Source organism: Vigna radiata, chromosome 1 (assembly GCF_000741045.1).
Source record: "Vigna radiata var. radiata cultivar VC1973A chromosome 1, Vradiata_ver6, whole genome shotgun sequence".
NCBI lineage: Eukaryota > Viridiplantae > Streptophyta > Magnoliopsida > Fabales > Fabaceae > Vigna > Vigna radiata.
The window spans coordinates 6,934,172-6,954,072 of NC_028351.1; the positions used below are offsets into that span (position 1 = coordinate 6,934,172).

The following is a 19,901-nucleotide window of genomic DNA, read 5'->3' on the forward strand; positions in this document are numbered from 1 at the left end:
AAAAAAAAAATGGGGACCAAATCGAATATTGGCAACCAAAATAGGGACCATTAGTGCTATTAAGCCTTTATATTACTTTAATAACTAGGGGTATTTTGGTAATCTTTAACTTCTACCAATTAAACTAATTTTTTAAATTTGTCAAATCAATCAAATCCTACACTAATTCTCACAAACTTTACCTTCAAATCCACTCTCAATTACCCACAAATTCACTCAAAAAACAACAAAATAATTACCCTCAAATCTACTCAAATCTATTTAAATCATCCTTCGAATCATCCCCTCAAATTCGTTCAAAAGAACACACCCTTAAGGATAAAATAATAACAAAATTTTATGCTCCAAAATACACAACATTTTAAATATACGATGATTGTTCTTAATGTATCATTAGATTAAGTCTTCGAAACTTAAAGATAATTTAAATATATTTTTTCTTTTTTTATCTTTTAATTTTTTTAAAAAATAAAATCATGACAAAATTTTATATTTTAAAATAAATAATATTTTAAATATATGATTATTGATTATAATAATATCGTTATAATACAAACAATATAACATGTTTTATTTTGTGTCTAAATATATTAAGAAATTTAAGACTATGTTGACTAATATAAATTTTATTAGAGTTAATATATAGCAACTTTTATTATTTTAATTCTTTTATAAAAATGTTGTCTTATTTTTTATTAATTTTCTAATCCATTAACAAATTATCACAAATAACAACCACAACCAACACTTTTTTTGTAATTTATTTATATTAATCATAAAAAAATATAAAATTTATATATTTTAATACATAAAAATAACCAATACAAATGTTTAAACAATACAACGATTACTTTATACGAAAAGGTAAATAAAATAATTTGATTAAAAATATAATTTTTTAATATAATCAATAAATAAAAGAAAGTAATAAAACACTTCTAAAAATATTAAAATTCATAAATAGAAAACTTATAACTCATTAGTACAAAAATATATTTTATGACATACAAAAGCTAATTATAACGTATATAGTATTTTACGTAATTATTTTTGTAGTTATAAAATATGATTTTTAGACTAATATTAATTTAAAATCTGAAAAGGGTGAGTGGCGCGTGAATATGTTGGTTGAAGAGAAAGTTGAAATTGTTGCGTTGGATGCTTATTCAATGATTCCAAAGTGGACCCATCAACTTAATTTTCAACACATTAATAGTATAAGGAATTCTCTGCTTTCAAAAAATCTGATTTTTTAACATTGAAAGAAAAAAATTGTGAACTGTATCTAATGTAATTGGTTGAATGATGCGTCTCTATTTATATATTTTTACCAAAAAATTTCAAAATTTGAAATAAGAACAAAATTAAAAATCACATTATAATTTAGAAATCAAAATTATAAATAATGTTACTATAGACTAATACCAGATAACTGTGTTAAACTAAAAAGAGAGAATCGAACTATTAACGTGTAAGAAGACTTTTTATGACTATTTGATTTTGACTATAAATTAATGATTATTATTGAATTACAAAAAGTTTAAAGAGAAAAATTTTGACTTGAATGTTTGGAGTATATTCTGCAAGTTATCCTTTACATCGATCGATCATTCAGGATAAAGAACAAAGCATCGACAGAGAGAAACTCTTCAAACGGTTATTTTCGTTTCATTTCAACATGAACATAATCCTTAATTAAATCACATCCATGTTCTATATAAATAGGGTTTTATTTTATGACATTCAAAAATTATTTTAATCTTTTTCAAATTTTATAATTCTTCAAATTTAGAAAAAGTTAATTAATATGAAAGATTATGCCGTTAGGTGTGGAAAGTTTTGTTTATAGATATAGAAAATAAGAAGAAGAATAAGAAGAAATATAGTGAGAAGAGGTGAAAAAAAATCTAGTTGATGTGGTTGGCTGAAAAATTCCACAGAGAAACCGCAGAGGAAGAAAAACGTGAGCCACAAGAGTGGACTTAAATACATGGCCATCCCCGATGTTGATTTGACCAAAGGATGTCTCAAAACAATTTTCCACAGTTGGGACAATTCCAACACATTACAGAAAAGAAGAACATATATTCAAACACCAACAACAAATAGTACTATATCCTTCTACTTTCATTACTACACCACTTTAAACTTTTTTGTAAAGCAATTAAGTTTGTCTTTATATATGCATGTCAGTTTTTAATTTACTTCAAAGTAATAAATGTTTCGGATGTAAATCTTTTTACAAGTTTTTCAACACTTTGAGTTAGGTTTTCGTCATAAAGTTTTTCTTAATTTTTAATATTGCGAAAGGCATTATAATGTTTAAGTTACACTGTGAATCGATTATTACAGTAAAATTTTAAATTTATAATAAATATAATAATATATGTTTTTATTTATTTTTATATTCATGGTTTGGAAATAAACTTTTAATTAGGATAAACTTAATCACAACCTAAAAATTAATGAATGTGTTTTACTTATAAATGTGTTTAATTTATAATGTAGATATCTAATAAATGTTTAACCGAATCATGACTCATTTTTTGGAATAATCTTTCGGTTTATAAAATAAGTGAAAATGGAAATGACACTCTTAATGACACTCACATTTTTTTATGATCTTTCAAAAACATCGATCATTCGGTTAATGAAAAATGGTCCATCTTATAATACGATAAATCTTAGAAAGGAAAGTCTAATCAACAAAAATAAAATACAACATATTCTTAGTCATATTATAAGAATTTATAATAATAACAAATAAAGAAAACAATGAGAAGTTAATTTTTTTATCACAATATATTACTTAAATATATTAGGTAATTATCTTATTGGTTAAAATTATAAAGATATATTAATATTAAATTTACGATTAAGGAGATAATTGTTATGAAAGATAATTATCCGATTAATTAAAATTATAAAATGATATGTTAATATTAAGTTTACGACTATAAATATAATTGTTATGAAAACTTGCGTAGATATCATAACATAATATTCTAATTTGACAATGAACTGAATTAGAATTATTAATATTTTAAATATGATTTAAAATAGTTATAAAATGGATTATGATTTTCATTTGTAAATTAGATAACATTATTTATGTATTAAGATTTTATTTTGTTTAAGACAATGTAGAATTGAAATATCACATACACGGTAATCTTATCATCCACATTATTTTTAATGAGAAACTCATATATTGTATAATATGATTGTCTGGTTATCCCTGTATCGGATGATCCAAACTGTCAGCCACTTCACAAACATGACCACGACGACTATCTCGAGACCAAGCGGTTGTAACTTTGAGATTGATCGATCACCCTTCAAAACAATTAAATCTAATACTGATTAATTTATGGCAAAACATGATTTGTACCAATTGGATCATGAGGTCGTCAATAATCTAAAGTTCATTCTGAAATCTATAAATACATGTTTGACATAAAGTGATATATTAGAATAATTAATACTCATTTAATACCAAAACTATCAAATCTTTAATGATTTTGACATCAGAGTATATTCTACAGTTGATCGAACGAGATTTTAGAACAAACAATGACAAAGACGAACATTTGCTTCTTCAAGATACACATAACCCGATAAACGGTTAACCTCAATCTCATAACCAAAACAAATATAATTGTGAATTTTTTTATTAGATTATGAATTTATTAAAAATTAAGATACAATTGTGTTATGCATTTTGTATTTATATGGATAAAAAAGTGTATTTAGATACAAATATTATTAGCTAAAAAAAATTTTCATCTGAGTGAAAGAATATATTTTTGTTAATATAAAAAAAACATTTTTATTCATTTGAATTCATAACAATAAGATATTATTGGTAATGTTTTTCTAGTCAAATTTTTATTTTTGTTTGTTTCTTAAAAGTGATATATAAATTCATTCACCTTTGATTTTTTTAATTTTTGTGATAATTTTTATTTAGAAACTATAAACACCAAATTAATTCAAAATAGTACAAAATTGTTTGATTTGATTTTAGACTGCATAATTAGTTTCTAATGAAGTAAATTTCATCACACAGTATTTTTTTTTGTTCGCAAACGTACCAAACCTCACCATAAACCACTAGTACAAAAATCATATTTTATGACGTACAAAAATAAGTTATGATCTACATAGTTTTATAAATAAATTATAACAAAATAACAATTTATATATTTATAAGTTAAATGTAAAAAAGATAATCACTAGTATAAAAATCATATTTTTGATATTTTTTATATAAAAAAGGAAAGGTTTTTAGCACAAGACCTATGCGAATGGTCGCACGTGTGCTTTAAACCTTTAAAACGTATTTTTATTGTAACGTATAAAACTATATACGTCATAATTTGTTTTTGTACGTCATAAAATATGATTTTTGTACTAATGAACACCTTTTATCTATAATAACTAAAGTTGAGTATGGTGGGTTTAAATTTTATGGCTTACACCAACCTCGGAAAATTCATGACAATTATTTATATTTTTACATCTAATTCAACTTATCTACTTTTTTACCCATTATACATGGAATTTTATGAATGATGATCATCCAAACAAATTCATTTATGAAATGATTGGAAAATTTATAAACACTTATTTAAATCTAGATTTCACTTAAAATTTTAAAAACATAATTAACATCTATAAATCTTTAATATAATTACACTCACTAATAAGAAGTAATGGACAAGCAGATAAAGAAAATTACATAGAAGAGTGTATTATTATATTACGAAGATAATTGCTTTCTTCACACCATAGTTTCTTTCTGCACCACTGTGGGTGTTAAAAATATTTAAAATTTCAACAGATCTTCTACCTTGAAAGATTTATAAACATGTTTGTAATTGCATTATCTAAAATATATTTTAAATTCAGATATGTATGGTAAATTATACAATTTATAAATTTTTTCAATTTTTGTTTAAATATATTTTAGGTTGTATCATTTAAAACAAATTTCTTTATTATTATTCAAAATATGTTTCTAAATACTACATCGTTTTAATGCTATGAAAGAAAGTAACACATCTTTAATAATAAAAAATACTTAGCTAATAAGAACATATAAAATATGATTATAGATATTTAAAAGTATAATCATAATTCAAAATTTTATATACAAAATATTCTATATTATTAATAATATTTACACATTAACTAGAAGTTCGGCAAAAACATTAATAATAAATTCAAATACTTTATCTAAACATCAATTCCTTAAGCACCAGTGCAATACTTTCCTATAATCATATCAATTAGGTGATCATTTTCAAAGAAAAAAAATCAACAAACAAACAAGCCAAATCAACAGGGTAAACTATTTTAAAAGAATCAAACACACCTTCATTCAAATTATAAACATAATAATTCCAATATCAAGTCCATAAAAAACCAAGTACAAATTTATATACATATATATACACTTTAGACTTGACCAGCCGAATACATGTATTAGTGTCGAACTATTGGGGACTTAAAACAACGTACTACCCAAACTACCACACAAGATTAGTTCATCGAACACCTATGGTCAAACTGACCTGAGGCTAAGGACCTTATGTTACTCCTCCCAACATAACCACCCTTCTCTACTTGAGGTTGGATAGCTATTGGAGTAAAAAAATTCCCCCATTTCAAATCTCCTATAGCCATACATAACACAAGCACAACACAAGGATATTCCTCGTGAAATCCCATTCACCACATATTTAAATCGAATACACTTTCATAATTTCCATTCACAACGGCTTGATAACTCTATCACAAAAATCTATAGTTTTTTAAACATACATACATTAAAAGTGTATCTAAACCCTTTACAACAAACTTAAGTGCCAAAACAAACATTGGAAAACCATAGAAGCAAGAAAATATCAAAACATGTAGAGTTTGAAAAAATAGACTGACGCTTAACGACACACTCTTGCAAGTGAGCGCCATTCTTCGCACAAAATTGGCACTTGAGCGCCACCTTGGTGTAACTGAGCGCCAAAGCTCTCGGCTTTTAGCGCTTGAGCACCACTTGATGCCGCTGAACGCCACACCAGAAGTTTAGAAACTTTAGAATTTGATCTAGATGCACCCAAGACCCATTAAAACTATCTAACTTGTATATTTGATACTAAAATTGATTTAAAAAAATGTTTGTCCTTCAAATTTGATACCAATTGACTCTTTTGGTTAATGACTTAGTTCATTATATCCAAAAACACATACTTTAGATGTGACATGATACCAACTAGATTGTAGTGAACTAATTAGCTAAACAAGTCTTAAATGTCCTAAGAAATATATATATATATATATATATATATATATATATATATATATATATATATATATATATATATATATATATATATATATATATATTAACATATAAAATACATTTCAAATTTTAGTTTTTTTTTATTTAATGACCTATTACTATGAATTATTAGATTTTTAAGTGGTGTAAAATTAATATTAAATGTAAAAAAATTATAACGAAAAACTGAAAACCATTACACATAATATCATATTCATATATTTGAGTACTAATTACTAACGCAGTTTACAAAAAAATAACTTAACAAATTCTAATTAAATTTTAATGATAATTAAAATTTTAATTATGAAGTAAGCAGTCAAAAATTAATTTAATTTAACTTTATTTTTGAAAAAAATTTATTCTTTTTTCAATCCATTAAATTTCTCTGATTTCCTCGTTAATATAACATTTTCTCATAACTTCCTCTTTTCTTTAGAATTTTTTTTTCATAATGTCACTTCAATATAACAAAAATAACTTAATAAATATAATACTTTTTATTCAAATTATTTTACGTTATTGCAAAAATATTTAATTCCACCCACAAATTTATTGTTTTAAAACATTTTAAAATTTACTTTATTCATTTTTTTCTTTATTTTATGACTTGTTACAAAATATAATAAAATATTACATTAATTTTTATCATTTAAAATTAATATGACACTAAAATAATTTATAAAAAAAAAGAAACATCAACACATAATTTATTAATAAAACACACTATATGAACTACATTTCAAATCTCATTTTCATGTTCTAAATAATTTCATCCATAATTTCAAATAATTACTTTCTCTCTACTTAATTTGAGTTCCTAATACATATCATCCTCTACACAATTTTCTCTTTTTTATTTTCTTTTTACACACACAGTATAACCAAAACAAAGATAATAGCATGTTCTAAGATTGTAAATGGATAGAGTATTATATAGTATGTAAAAAAAAATCGATAGAGTATCATATAAAAGGTAAAAAAAAATGGACAGAGTTTGAAGAAATTAAAACATAATTAAAACCATTGCATTTTTATAATTAAACCATTACATTTTATGATGGGTATTTGGATTTTAACGTGGACTATTGGATGAACCTTCTTCTTATACCACCATATGTTTCTTCCTTCATCACCACGTTTTATAAATATCTTTTAGTTAAAATTAAACTATCTTGATGGCTGCAATGGAAATAGAAGATTTATTGGATCTTCAACGGATGTCCATATCCGTCGACAAATATCGGTATTCATTGAAGGCCAAATGAATCTTTCATTTTTGTTGAGACTTTTAATAATTTTTTTTAACAAAACAATTTTTTAAAATAAATTAAATCAATTACAAATAAATATATTCTAAATATAATATTAGTTAATAAATCTAAAAGAAATAATTAATAAACGAAAAAAAAAATCAATAGAGAAAACCAACGAAAATGAAGGATTCGTTAGGTCTTTAACGGATACCCATATCCATCGACGGATCTTGATATTTGTTGAAAACCTAATAGATCCTCCATTTCTATTGAAGCCTCCAACGCTTTCTTTCTTTTGCACACAACACATACAACATACATAGTAAAACATATATCGATTTTGAAGTGTTAAGGAGATCAAAAGAAACACCAACAAAAGCACATTCTCTTTGTAAACGATCCAAACTACCTCAATGAAATGGGAAACAAGAGAAATAGAGTACCGAAAAGAAATAAAGAAAGGGAAATGGAGAAAGGGAGGAAGAGGAGGAAAGAAGGAAGAGAGAAAGAGATAATTAAGAAAATGAAATGTAGGAGTGTGGGTATAGTGGGACCGTGGAGTGAAAAGAGGAAAATATTAGGATTTGAAAAAATAATTAAAAATAAAATAAAAACAAATATTTATCTAAGGTTACTTTTGGAATTAAGAAAAATTGAAGTGGTGTAGGAAGAAAGGTGCATTAGTGCAGGAAGAAGCAGTCCTATTGGATTCCACTAATGAAATAAAAAAGCCCAAGAGAAACTGGGTTCAGTACATCTTATTCCTACAATTGTGAACTAACAACCTTGATGAAGATCAACGGTTATGATTCGGATGCATATCAGAAGTGTGATTTATGTTATACATTGCGATCCGTGTACTTTTATCCAACCGTTACAATTAACTTACTTGTGAATTCGACTGCAGAGAATCTGGGTTGGGCGGACACTGCTGGGAATCAAATTCAATACTCTTTTTCTTTCATTCTCTAATATTTTGTCGCTAACACCTCTGTTCCCATTTCAATTGAAAACCCTTGACATTGTAATTGTACTTTAGGTTACCCTTTTATCTGTATTTCATAAAGTAAAACCCTTTCATCCTTTTCTTATTATCAGTATTGTTATTTTCAGGTCGAGTTTGCCCAAAATGCCGGACGTTCAGACCCTTGTCAATGATTTTGTGAACAAGCTTAAGAAACGGTAATCGCTTACTCCCCTGATACTTTTTGAGTTCAATGAATGGAGCATTAGGAACCATCATCTGACTTTTGATGTTCATGAGCTGTTTTTGTGATTTTCTGTGTGCGAGTTTGATTTATTATTTATATATTGTTTATTTGTGATTTCTTATTTATTTATTTTGCTGAGTGATGCTAGTAAAATTGAAGGTTCACAGGCCACAGCAAAGCTCACAGCAGAGTTGCTCCGGTCTGTGATATCACAGCAGCGGGTGCCACACACAAACCAGGCCACAGCTCTGATTCATGCAGTAAGGGCTATTGGGGAGCAGCTTATTGCTGCCAATCCTGTTGGTATGTTAAGATTATTGTTTTTTATAATGTATTTATAACTATAAATATGCATGTTAGAGATGTAATATATACAAGTGAGAACAACCTTATTACATAAACCAGCCTTTTAGTTAATCCGAATACTAAGGTTGGATTGAAACCTATCCTAAATGGTTGTTGTTTGACCGACCGATATTAGGCCGCTCGCAGATGTCCGATTCTGCAAAATTGACATTTGATATATGTCTAGTCATTGGTGTGAGAGGAGTGTTTGGAGATCCTACATTCACCAGTCATATGGATAAGTAGTGTAAGTGGGAGGTCACACTCATTCCATAAACTAGTTTTTGAGATTGAGTCGGATCCTAACCCAAATTCTAAGGATGCACTTTGTATTGATGGTTGATACTCATTAGGTGCGTGACTAGGCCCAATAGAAGATCAAGGAAGCAAAACCACCTGAAGGATTTGGAATGACGGTGCATGACTCATTAGGTGTCAGTAGAGAAGTTTGTCACAGCTGTCAATTACCTTTTATCCCATTTTGCATGTTGCAGATACCTTTTCCTGTTGCTACCATGGTGGAGAGCCAACGACTGGGTATTGTAATTAGTTTAAATACCACCATCATGAATGGAAGGTGGCGACAAATCAAATTTGTTTTTTATTTAGTCAAAGGAGGTCCTTGTCCTCAAATTCAAGGAAATATATTTGTGCCCCTATCAGTCACATGTAGAAGTCTATTGTGATTTGGCAAATATTAAGATTCATTTATTGTTTGCCTTTCATGACACGTACTGTATGTGATTGCAGAGCTAGCTGTGGGAAATATTGTGAGGCGTGTTCTGCACATTATAAGGGAAGAGGATCTTTCCCTTGCAACAGCTGCTATGGCTGGTTTGGGGGTATCAGTTGCAAGTGACGATGAAGATGATGAGGAGCGAGATGAAAATCCTGTTTTATCTGCTGCTGCTGTAGCAGCTGCTGCTAGAAGTACATTACGTCCACCGTCATTACAAACTCTTCTAGAGGATACGTCTGATTCAGCTGCCGCTCCGCACACATCTTCCTCTGGGGGTGAATCTGACGGGAGAAGTAGATGTGAGGATGACACTTGACTATTGAGATTTTTATAACTTTTGTAATATTTTCAAGATATTTTTCTTTTGCTTCTTAATAAAAAAAGGGTTTTGGTTATTCATGGTTAAATGCAATAAAGTAGTCAGTTTTGTTTTTATTTCTTCCTTTTGAATGCAAAAGTCCATGCTAGACTAATGATTTTGTTATTTTTTATGCTTTTGGCTTATGCGTAAAATATTATCATTTTCTCAATTTTCTTAACGATATTAGAATACTTGATTGATTTTTTACTGTTTGTTTATTGTTGATCGTTGTGAATAATTTATAATACCGTTTCCTTCTTATATGACATTTTATGATGAAATATTTGTTTTTGTTTTGGTGTTTAATTGCATGTCTTTTTGTTTTCCTTTTCTGCAGCTATTGAGAAAGGTTCAAGAGTTAGGAAGTTGAAACATGATGTCATTGAAGCAGTTAATGAACTAATTCAAGACATATCTACTTGCTATGAACAAATAGCTGAGCAGGCAGTGGAGCACATTCACCACAAGTTTGTTTCATATGAAAACAATCTAAATATATATTATTTATGTTTAGATACTTTAAAGTGCTTGTCTGAAAACATATTATACTTGCTTTACAAAATCCGAATTGTTATGAGACTCCGAATAACTTGCATCGAAACTTTTATATATTTACAGACCATATTTTGAGCGGATAATGCTCCAGTAGTCTTGGTATTTTATTCGGGAGCAATCCCAAGACTTGTTCTGGTGTAAATGGGTATTTGTATAAAGGGTTCCGACATCCAAGAGTTATTCTCTTAATGGAGCATTGAAAGATTTTATTTCCTTAGTCGACTATTCTTTATCAAGCCTTAACAGCGAAAAGTACATTATAACTATTTCTAGATGTTCTGATGAATAATTACAAACTAAGCGGTTAATTGTTATTTATAGCCATTGTATTACAGGCAATGCACATGTTAAATGTCCAACTATATAGGAAAGTTCCAACTAATTTTTTATGTTATTATTCATATCGTCGAGTTTATCAAACACTTGTTAAAATCACCCCTTCTTAATCTACACTACTGGTCCATACGTTTTCCTTATATATTTTTATTTTTTTCTGATATTCTTGGTATCTTAAAATAACCAAGGCAATGATTCTTCTTTTGATTTTAGCTATCATGTCTTGATATTAGGATTTTTTTTTCTTGTTTAGACAGATTAAAGTCTTGTATTGTTTTTTCTTATCTCTTCCACTGATATTGGCGTGTTTTTCAGTGAGGTAATTTTAACGTTAGGCAGCTCAAAAACAGTTTTGGAATTTCTTTATGCTGCGAAGGAAAAGCAAAGATCATTTAAGGTCTTTGTTGCTGAAGGTGCCCCAAGGTTTGTAGTAGTGGCTATCCAATATTTGCATGGAATGATTGTGATTTACTATTAATAAATTTGTTTAAATATTCCATAAGACCATTTAATGTCTGACTGTGTGTGCAATCAGATACCAAGGACATATCCTTGCAAAAGAATTGGCTGCCAGAGGCTTACAGACCACAGTAATTTCTGATTCTGCCGTTTTTGCATTGATTTCCCGAGTGAACATGGTATGTGAAAATCCTGGCATAAAGTTTGGAATCAATTAAGACTCCTGTACTGAAGTTAAGTTGATTTGACCGCACCATTTTATAGGTTATAGTTGGAGCTCATGCTGTCATGGCTAATGGTGGAGTTATTGCCCCAGTTGGGTTAAATATGGTTGCACTTGCAGCTCAAAGGCATGCTGTTCCATTTGTTGTACTTGCTGGGAGTCACAAGGTGAGTTCTTAACATGTAATATCTTTGTGCCCTCACATCTGGCATGTTCTTCGGAAACAAGAATGCTTATGACTTCTGATGTTTCTATAATTTACTTCCTTTCCTGTTCTGTTTAACTTGGAAAGAGATGGCAGGTTATTGTGAAATACTTGGGTGAGGCATAGAATATGAATTATTTTTTGCACACATGGACTCGAGAATTAGTTGTTGATAGCAATCAGCACAAAGTAGAAGAGATAAAAGAAATTTGTGTATTATTGCTCACTCTGTCCAAACATTATAGAGGGGAAGAATCACTCACTATTCGTGATACAATGACCAAAGTCCCAAATTCCACCTTTTGTCCTCCCTTCAACACGTGCTCACCTCCCCTCTATATTCTCCCCTTCTCTCTCTTCAAAACAAAAAATATTCCTCACCTGATCCCACCTTCAGCTCACCTGCCACTCAGCAATTCTGCTAAGATCCCAATCATTGGGTGTGTGCTGGTGGACCCCACAAAATAGGTTTCCACTTCCTTTCACACACCTTACTGAACTTCCCACTTTGCCCTTTTTCCTTTAAACTTATACTTGTATCAATTGTTATGGATTGGATGATACATACAGCCTATACATTTATAATTTGGATTATCAGAATAAAAAGAATACATAATCAATGTAGTATTTTGAATTTGTTTCACCGAAGTTTCAAAATGAATAGCCAAACAATTCTTGTGAACCAAATATCAGGCAAAAGAAGTATAATGAGTTTAAGTAAAAATTTATATGGATCCATGACACTAGTTTTAACTTCTGCATCTTTTTGTTCTTTAACCCAAAATGGATGATAGAAATAGTTTACGAGCTATGAACGGTCAATCCATAATGTTCAAATACAAGTTAGTCCCCGTTTTGGCTATTTAGACAACTTATTATTCATCAGAAGGGTATTGATGAAGAGATGAATACAAAATCTTTGGATGACTTGGGATTTGGTAATGTATTTGTATAAATACAAAATCTTTGAAATATACATCTAAACTAAATAGCTTGTAACTTTTTTAGCCATTAGTTTAAAATGATGTTACTGAATTTTTTATTCGGATGAGGTCTAATTTCTAATGTATAATATGGACCGTAATTATTCCATATCTACTAGTTTTGTAGATGTTCTCTCTTAAAAAAATTTGCATTATCTGAAAATGAAGGTACTGAGCGCCAATCAATTTTAAAGAAGCTCCTTAATTATATTTCTGTTAACTGCACAGTGTATTTATCCCTAATGAGGGAGATTTGTAATTCTGAAAATTTGAAAATAATTTGTTTGATGATAATGAAGTAGTTTTCTCCATTAATATTAGTAATAGTGTACTATACCCCGATGCTTTCCATTAATTGCTTTTAAGGAAACTTTGATAATATTACTGATATTAAGTTCAAGGTCCAAGTTGTGATAATATTACTAATAATGTACTATACCCCCATGCTTTCCATTAATTACTTTTAAGGAAACTTTGATGCCATTTAAAAAATAGTTTATGATCTCCCTCACCATCTCAGTTACCAACACTTTTTGGCATTTGCTGAAAATTGCTATATTTTGTTGACAGTTGTGTCCTTTGTATCCACACAATCCTGAAGTCCTTCTTAATGAACTGAGATCCCCGTCTGAGCTACTTGACTTTGGGGAATTCTCAGATTGCATGGATTCTGCAAGCGGTGCTGGTTCTCTTCATGTTGTCAATCCAACCTTTGATTATGTGCCGCCAAAATTTGTTAGTCTATTTATTACTGACACGTAAGTTAGACTCAAATTGATTGCAAAAACTTCCTTTTCTTTGTCATTGACCACAGAAAATTAGTGTCCTAATCGGTTTCCTTTTCTGCATTCACCTGACTGGAAATTACTTCTCAGGGGAGGGCACAACCCGTCATATATGTACCGGCTCATAGCTGATTACTATTCAGCCGATGATTTGGTGGTGAAACGAAGACCTATTACAGGGAGTTGAGTTCAGCTACCCCAAATTTTGTCCTATAAGTGTAAGTAAGCAATGAAATATTTATGTATGTACTTCTGTTTATTATTGTTTGTGTCTCTGTCACTGCTGTATTTGGTTGAGATTTCTTGTGAAACAGCTGTGTAATTTCTGAAACAAAATTTATTTATTATGTATAGAAGTTGAATTTAGATTTTCTACCGAGTTTATAATATTATTCTTGTGTTTTCAAAATATACTTATTTGGTATTTTAAAATATATTAAAATCAGTGTATTTTGAAGACACAATAGAAGAACAATACAAAAAACCCAGTAGAGGATTTAGACTCGTAGAGGTTGGTGTTTGTGCAACAGTCAATATTATGATAGACTAATATACTATCAGGCTTATAGAGACGGGAAACATTAATTGTTATCTTTAGTTTATTTTTATTAAATATATAAATACCTGTATAATGAACATTATGAAATTATAAAAGATTTTTGAAGCAACACTTGTAATAGTTTTTTATGTTTTAAAGGAAACTTCTATTCAATGACATTTGGGTGGTCCATTTTCAGGTTGTAGGTGCTGTGTGTGATGAACCATGAGTTAGAGACCATGCTCACATTTGTGCAGTTGAAAATGAACCTAGCTCAATTCTGAGAATTGAGTTGGAAAAATTGTACGCCATTGAAATGATATGGAAAATACCTAGTGAAATTAAGCTTTTGTGGTTGTTGACTTCGTCAATAAAAAAAAAAAAAACTTGTTTTAGTTTCCAGTATAACAATAGCCCCCCATTTTTATCTTGTACATTTTGTTTCCTCCCAAAGAAATGATAATTGTAGTTTTGGCCTCATATATTCAACATTTACTTTGTTATTTGAAAATATGGTTATGATGGTGACATCTATTTGTTATTTGAACAATTCAAAATCCTAGATTTTTGAGAAAATAAAGTTAGTATGGTTTGTCACGAAACAAAAAAAGCAATAGTTTTCATGCCAGAAAAAAAAATATTTTATGTTCATTGTGAAGTGGAATAATCTCTCTTAATTATCTTTTGTTTTTCTTATTGTTAATTGGTCCTAGAAGAAATTGTAGATTCTTCAATTAATAGTAAGACTTTTAATTAACATTATCTTTAAGGAAACAGTAATAAATTAAGAATCCTCCCATCTTATTACGAAGTATATGGAGAATAACAAACGATAGTCATTATATTTACGGAGTTTCTGCAGTAGTATGGAGATTTAGTTCAATTCATATTTTTTCATGTGTCAAACAAACGATACCTTCAGTTTTCAACATTTTTTCCAAAGAATTTGATGTCACTGTCCTCTTTCTGCAAGTACCAAAATCTGAAATCTTTAATAATTAATATTGAAACTCCAATCTCATAATTGATGGTAAAAATGTTCAGTTGCAGAAGATATGATGACAAAGACAAAAGCCTGGTATATAACAGGTTCGGTTAAGAATTCTTTTAAGATTTTCGGCAGACTGATTGATTGAAACGAAAAGAAACAATAATTTTTTATACCTTCACTTTCCTTTTATCTCTCCAAATTTACAAACCAAATAAAATATTCATGATTCTCTCCCCTCCTACAAAACAGTAGGGAGGTCTCCTTTTGTAATTCCCTTCATAAATTGATCACTAAAATTATTTCTCCAATCACCAAATACATCGCATCGAGAAAAATATGCCTTCGTTGGGGTAAAAACAGATATTGACAGCAATAGGGAAACGCGAGAGAGGGCAGAGTTTCTATAAGAAGATTTACTGTGCTGGCAGAAAACCAAATGCATTTAACTATACCAATCAAGAAAGAGGATTGAAAAAGTAAGCACAAATAGAAACAGTAAAAGAAATGTCCTGCTGCTGCTATTCCGCTGAATGGCTTGTGAGAGTTCTTTGTTACCGAGCTCAACATTCTTAGTGGCTTCAATAGCCTGTAAAAGCCAGCAGAAGCACGATTATATTTCTTAGAAATTGGAAATACAACTATTTTTAGGCAGAATAAACAAATTGCAAGCACTGTGGTGCACTACCTGTGAAAAATATTATACCTTAACGATTGTAATTAAAACAAAAAATGTTGACTATTTATTGTAATTACGGAAATTTTAGTTTTCTTGGGGTTCTTGCCTATTGGGGGTTATTTTTGATAAATTTGTTTCAAGATTTTAGTCACATTATTATCGGGACAACAAGTTGGATTTGCATACTATTAAGATAGCTGATTACTAAGATTTGCAGATTTAACCTTGAATTTGAGATCAATCAATATACCAATCCTATTTTTATATACGTGACCTATTTCCATCCCTGTTCTACACTAATTCCAGTTTCACATTACTTGGCTAACTTGGAAGGTGGGTTAATGACGGGGAGTGGGCAGTATAGACATGATAGATGGCAGCCTTCATGTGTTCCCAAAAAACCAGAAAACAGGGGGGAAGAGTATGATATGTTATCTAACCTGCTCATAAAGATGCTCAATTTGCTGAGCTTGCTGCAAAACATGAGTAGACATGAGGTGATTTAGTGCAGACATTTCCACCATCTTAGTTTCGGTTTCTTGAACTGTATCGAGAAGATTAGTCAATTCCACCTACAGGAAAAGAAACAATGGCAAAGGGTTAGTCACGAGAATCTAAAAATCTTCGATTAAACAAACGACAGAATAAGACCTACAGAAATTTATAAAGAATTTGATTTTTACACCTGCAGGGCACGTGTTTCATCGTCCAAGAGTTGTTGCTGGACTCGTAGAGGCTCAGCACGTAACTCTTCGGGTTCTCTGAGCTCCATGCCATCTGGTTTTGAGGTTTCTGCAGAATCTTTTCTGGTTACACGGTTAAGTTTTCTCCGTGGAATTGCTTTATTAATAGCGTCCTGGAAGCGTACAGCTCTTAGCTGATCAAACTGTGCAGTGACTGTATGGAGTCTCTCACTTAAAATTAGAACCTAAAATTGGTCCCAAGTAAACGTTAGCATACAAAAACGTAAATAGCCATCTCAATTCATGAACTTGTTAGTATTCAGATAACATTATCAAGCATACATTCTGGCATAAGGGATCATCATACAACTGCTCAACCCACATACGTAACTAATAACTGAAAAATCAACAAGCACAAGATGTCCTCACCACCCCATGTTTGTGGGCAATCACATCGGCATTAGATTTTGTAGTCGCAATGCCAAGCCAACCTTTGGAAGTTTCCTCTTCTTGATTTATACTATTCTTAAGAATATCAATTTGTTCCTGGCATGTTTTAATAAAAGTACTAACCTGCACCAAATTAATTACAATATTATAGTAAGTGATAAGCAAAACTGATGCTATACGATTAAGAGATATCATTCTTTTTGACTCAAAAACACAGAAAAGGCTAATAAAAATTATATACGCAGGTAAAGACCAAATTGCTTGGCAGGCTTAAAATAAGTTATATCTATATATTGTTGTGAGCTGTGAACTTTGAAAGAATGGTGTGAACAACATATACAAAAAAACACAGCCTTTGAAAATTCGACTGTGCACTGATGTGTGAGAACTCCTTCGGAAGGAAATAAAAATGAGAGAACCAATGTGATTTAATAATGATAGTGCTAGCAATGAAAAATAAAATTAATACCAGCCTAAGAGGGGACCATAAACGAATAACACGTTAGTCCCAAACATATATATCCTAATCTCTTCTATCACTCGCTTCTTCATCAGTTTCTTGCTATTGGTAATTTCTCTTTCTATTGGCTGTTTCTTCCCCTAGACAACATGTATAAAGGAACAGACTTCACGGACCAAACCGCAAGGCTGCCAAGTAAACTAACTCATGTCTTATCATGTACAGCACAGTGCTGAGAAAGCTCTAAATCATCAATGCCAGCCAACAACAAGAATGAAATCAAGCCTAAGGAGAAACACCACACTATTGCCAATAAGTACTATTTTCAAATCATCAAACATGACACCAGAATACTCTTAAACCAGAATCCCAGCTTACTTCATGCTCGATGCTATCTCTTTCCTTTTCTGTGGTGCGATGCAGATCCGTATAGTCCTTTCTATGCTTCAACAAAAACTGATCCAGCTCTCCAATACTCTCCAGCTAAAAACAAAGACCAAGAAAAAAAGTCACATCATATAAAATTAGCACAGCACATAGCTACAACCATGAATAAATTAATCATAGCTCACTGAAAAGAACAATTTGAAAGCCGAGTTTACCGTCTTCAATGCGGCTTTGGAAAATGGAGACCTTTGCGGCGGTTTATGAATGATGAAAGATGCCATAATTGACGCTACTTTAGCCTGCCAAACGAATTCCATCACAGTGAGATTAGAAACCATTCAACGCTCAAACCAATAACCAATTAGAACCAACACGTGTTCATAAACCCTATTTAGCCAAACCCAATGTGGCATTTTCACACACTAGAAAAACTAGCGATTTGAATAATGAAGATCGCAAAATTGTGAATGGCGAACCTCGTCGTAGCCCAAAGAGTGAGCGGTGCGGCGCACGGTATCTTTGAAATCCTCGGTTCTGTCCCTCGCTTTTCCCATCTCTCAATTGCGATCGATCAATGGGAATTCAGAAAGAAGCAAAGGAACCGAGATATCGTGCGACGCGATATGATGATAGGATACGATACGATTCAACGAGTTTCAATTTCAAATTCGGAAGGATTGCATGGTGTAGTTGTGCTTGAAAGAGTGAAATACAAGTAAATGGGTCGGAGAAGGACGCTGAAGGAAGCTCTGCGAAACCTAAACAAAGGGAGGAAGAAGAAAAGAAGACGAAGACGAAGACGATGCTTTGATGAGACCTAAACGAAGCGTTTCACTCCATAGGAAATTTTTTTCCTTTTCTTTTCAATATTTTTATTCAATATATTATTTTTTTGAAGATATAGTCAATTTGACTAGCTTGTTTAAACTTAAAATAAATATTTTTAAAACTGATTTTTTTTCAAAAATAATTTATTTGAAAAATAAATAGAATTTTTAATTAAATAAGATTATTTGTCTTTAACAAATATAAATTTTTATTTGTCTTTAATACAAATTCATTAAATATTTGAGAGTTCATATTTTTTTAGGACATGACCTTATTCATTCTTATGATGTTTTAGTGACATCAATTATAAAATGAAGAAATTAATAACACTATCTGAGTAACTTTTATTATCTCTTATTGTTTAAAAATCAGATCAATGGAATGAATCTGAGCTCATAATAAAAAGTGTATCAGACTATACAATTTCTAACTATTTCTTAAATTTTAGACATTTAATATGAACATTACCTTATAATAGTAGTAGTTAAACCGAATTAAAGTGGGAAGAAATCCCAAATTAGTTGATGTTGTTATCTTGAACCAAAAAATAATTATTACTTTTAAATCATTTTCAGTAAACTAATTAATATTTTATTATTGTTATTTTTAGTTTATGTAAAAAAATTACTTTCTAGGAAATCTATGATGATAAACTATAAACTATAATAAATATAAAATGATGTAGCAGAAATTAAGTTTCATATTACCTTCCCATTAAGTAAAATTGAACAAAAAAAAATTCTTATTTGGTAAATTTAAGATTAACTAAATTTAAATGAGCACTTCCTTACACCTCTCAATTCCCATTCTACACTCTTATAATTACAGCATAGCTTATATCGATTTTGTGAAAATTAATAATAATTAATAATGTATTAATAATTGCTTCCTTTTTCACCAACTAATTTAATGAATTCCCTATACATACATGCACTCCCTCATTTTTAAAACATACTCTTTTTGCTACATTTTTGTCTTTATTTGTGTTCATTCTAGTAATGTTTCCTATATTTGTTGGTGGTTCCGTTGTACTATTGGTGGTGGTGCTATGTCTCGGTATGTGGTGTTGTCTCCCCATATGTTGTGT

General features: G+C 30.0%; 2 protein-coding genes across 3 annotated transcripts; one reads left to right on the plus strand and one right to left on the minus strand.

Moving 5' to 3' along the window:
- The first annotated feature begins 8,471 nt into the window (after window positions 1-8,471).
- On the plus strand, window positions 8,472-14,867 carry LOC106774914 (translation initiation factor eIF-2B subunit beta). 2 transcript variants are annotated; one of them, XM_014661949.2, is made up of 11 exons: window positions 8,472-8,629; window positions 8,713-8,781; window positions 8,959-9,113; window positions 9,906-10,193; window positions 10,593-10,722; window positions 11,462-11,569; window positions 11,682-11,784; window positions 11,870-11,995; window positions 13,587-13,774; window positions 13,892-14,019; window positions 14,539-14,867. In XM_014661949.2, the coding sequence occupies exons 2-10, from the start codon at window positions 8,729-8,731 to the stop codon at window positions 13,986-13,988; spliced, it is 1,248 nt and encodes a 415-aa protein (XP_014517435.1). In that variant the 5' UTR covers window positions 8,472-8,629; window positions 8,713-8,728; the 3' UTR covers window positions 13,989-14,019; window positions 14,539-14,867. The 2 variants fall into 2 exon arrangements, with proteins under 2 accessions (XP_014517435.1, XP_014517428.1); XM_014661942.2 differs by having other exon boundaries at window positions 8,472-8,623.
- A 686-nt stretch (window positions 14,868-15,553) lies between these two features.
- Window positions 15,554-18,824, minus strand: LOC106764756 (syntaxin-81). Its single transcript, XM_014649134.2, has 7 exons — window positions 18,463-18,824; window positions 18,202-18,285; window positions 17,978-18,082; window positions 17,119-17,262; window positions 16,692-16,934; window positions 16,447-16,578; window positions 15,554-15,916 (listed from the first exon to the last, which is right to left on the minus strand). The coding sequence occupies exons 1-7, from the start codon at window positions 18,538-18,540 to the stop codon at window positions 15,773-15,775; spliced, it is 930 nt and encodes a 309-aa protein (XP_014504620.1). The 5' UTR covers window positions 18,541-18,824; the 3' UTR covers window positions 15,554-15,772.
- Window positions 18,825-19,901: the final 1,077 nt, after the last annotated feature.

What these genes read in the sequence shown, in the direction of transcription:
- LOC106764756 (XM_014649134.2), bottom strand. Translation starts at nt 18,540, where the DNA reads ATGGGAAAAGCGAGGGACAGAACCGAGGATTTCAAAGATACCGTGCGC. An exon ending in CCAAAGCCGCATTGAAGACG is followed by an intron (nt 18,083 to 18,201) that starts GTAAACTCGGCT and finishes CTTTGTTTTTAG; the next exon opens with CTGGAGAGTATTGGAGAGCT. An exon ending in TTGCCCACAAACATGGGGTG is followed by an intron (nt 16,935 to 17,118) that starts GTGAGGACATCT and finishes GACCAATTTTAG; the next exon opens with GTTCTAATTTTAAGTGAGAG.
- LOC106774914 (XM_014661949.2), top strand. Translation starts at nt 8,729, where the DNA reads ATGCCGGACGTTCAGACCCTTGTCAATGATTTTGTGAACAAGCTTAAG. An exon ending in TATTGCTGCCAATCCTGTTG is followed by an intron (nt 9,114 to 9,905) that starts GTATGTTAAGAT and finishes ATGTGATTGCAG; the next exon opens with AGCTAGCTGTGGGAAATATT. An exon ending in TGATTTCCCGAGTGAACATG is followed by an intron (nt 11,785 to 11,869) that starts GTATGTGAAAAT and finishes ACCATTTTATAG; the next exon opens with GTTATAGTTGGAGCTCATGC.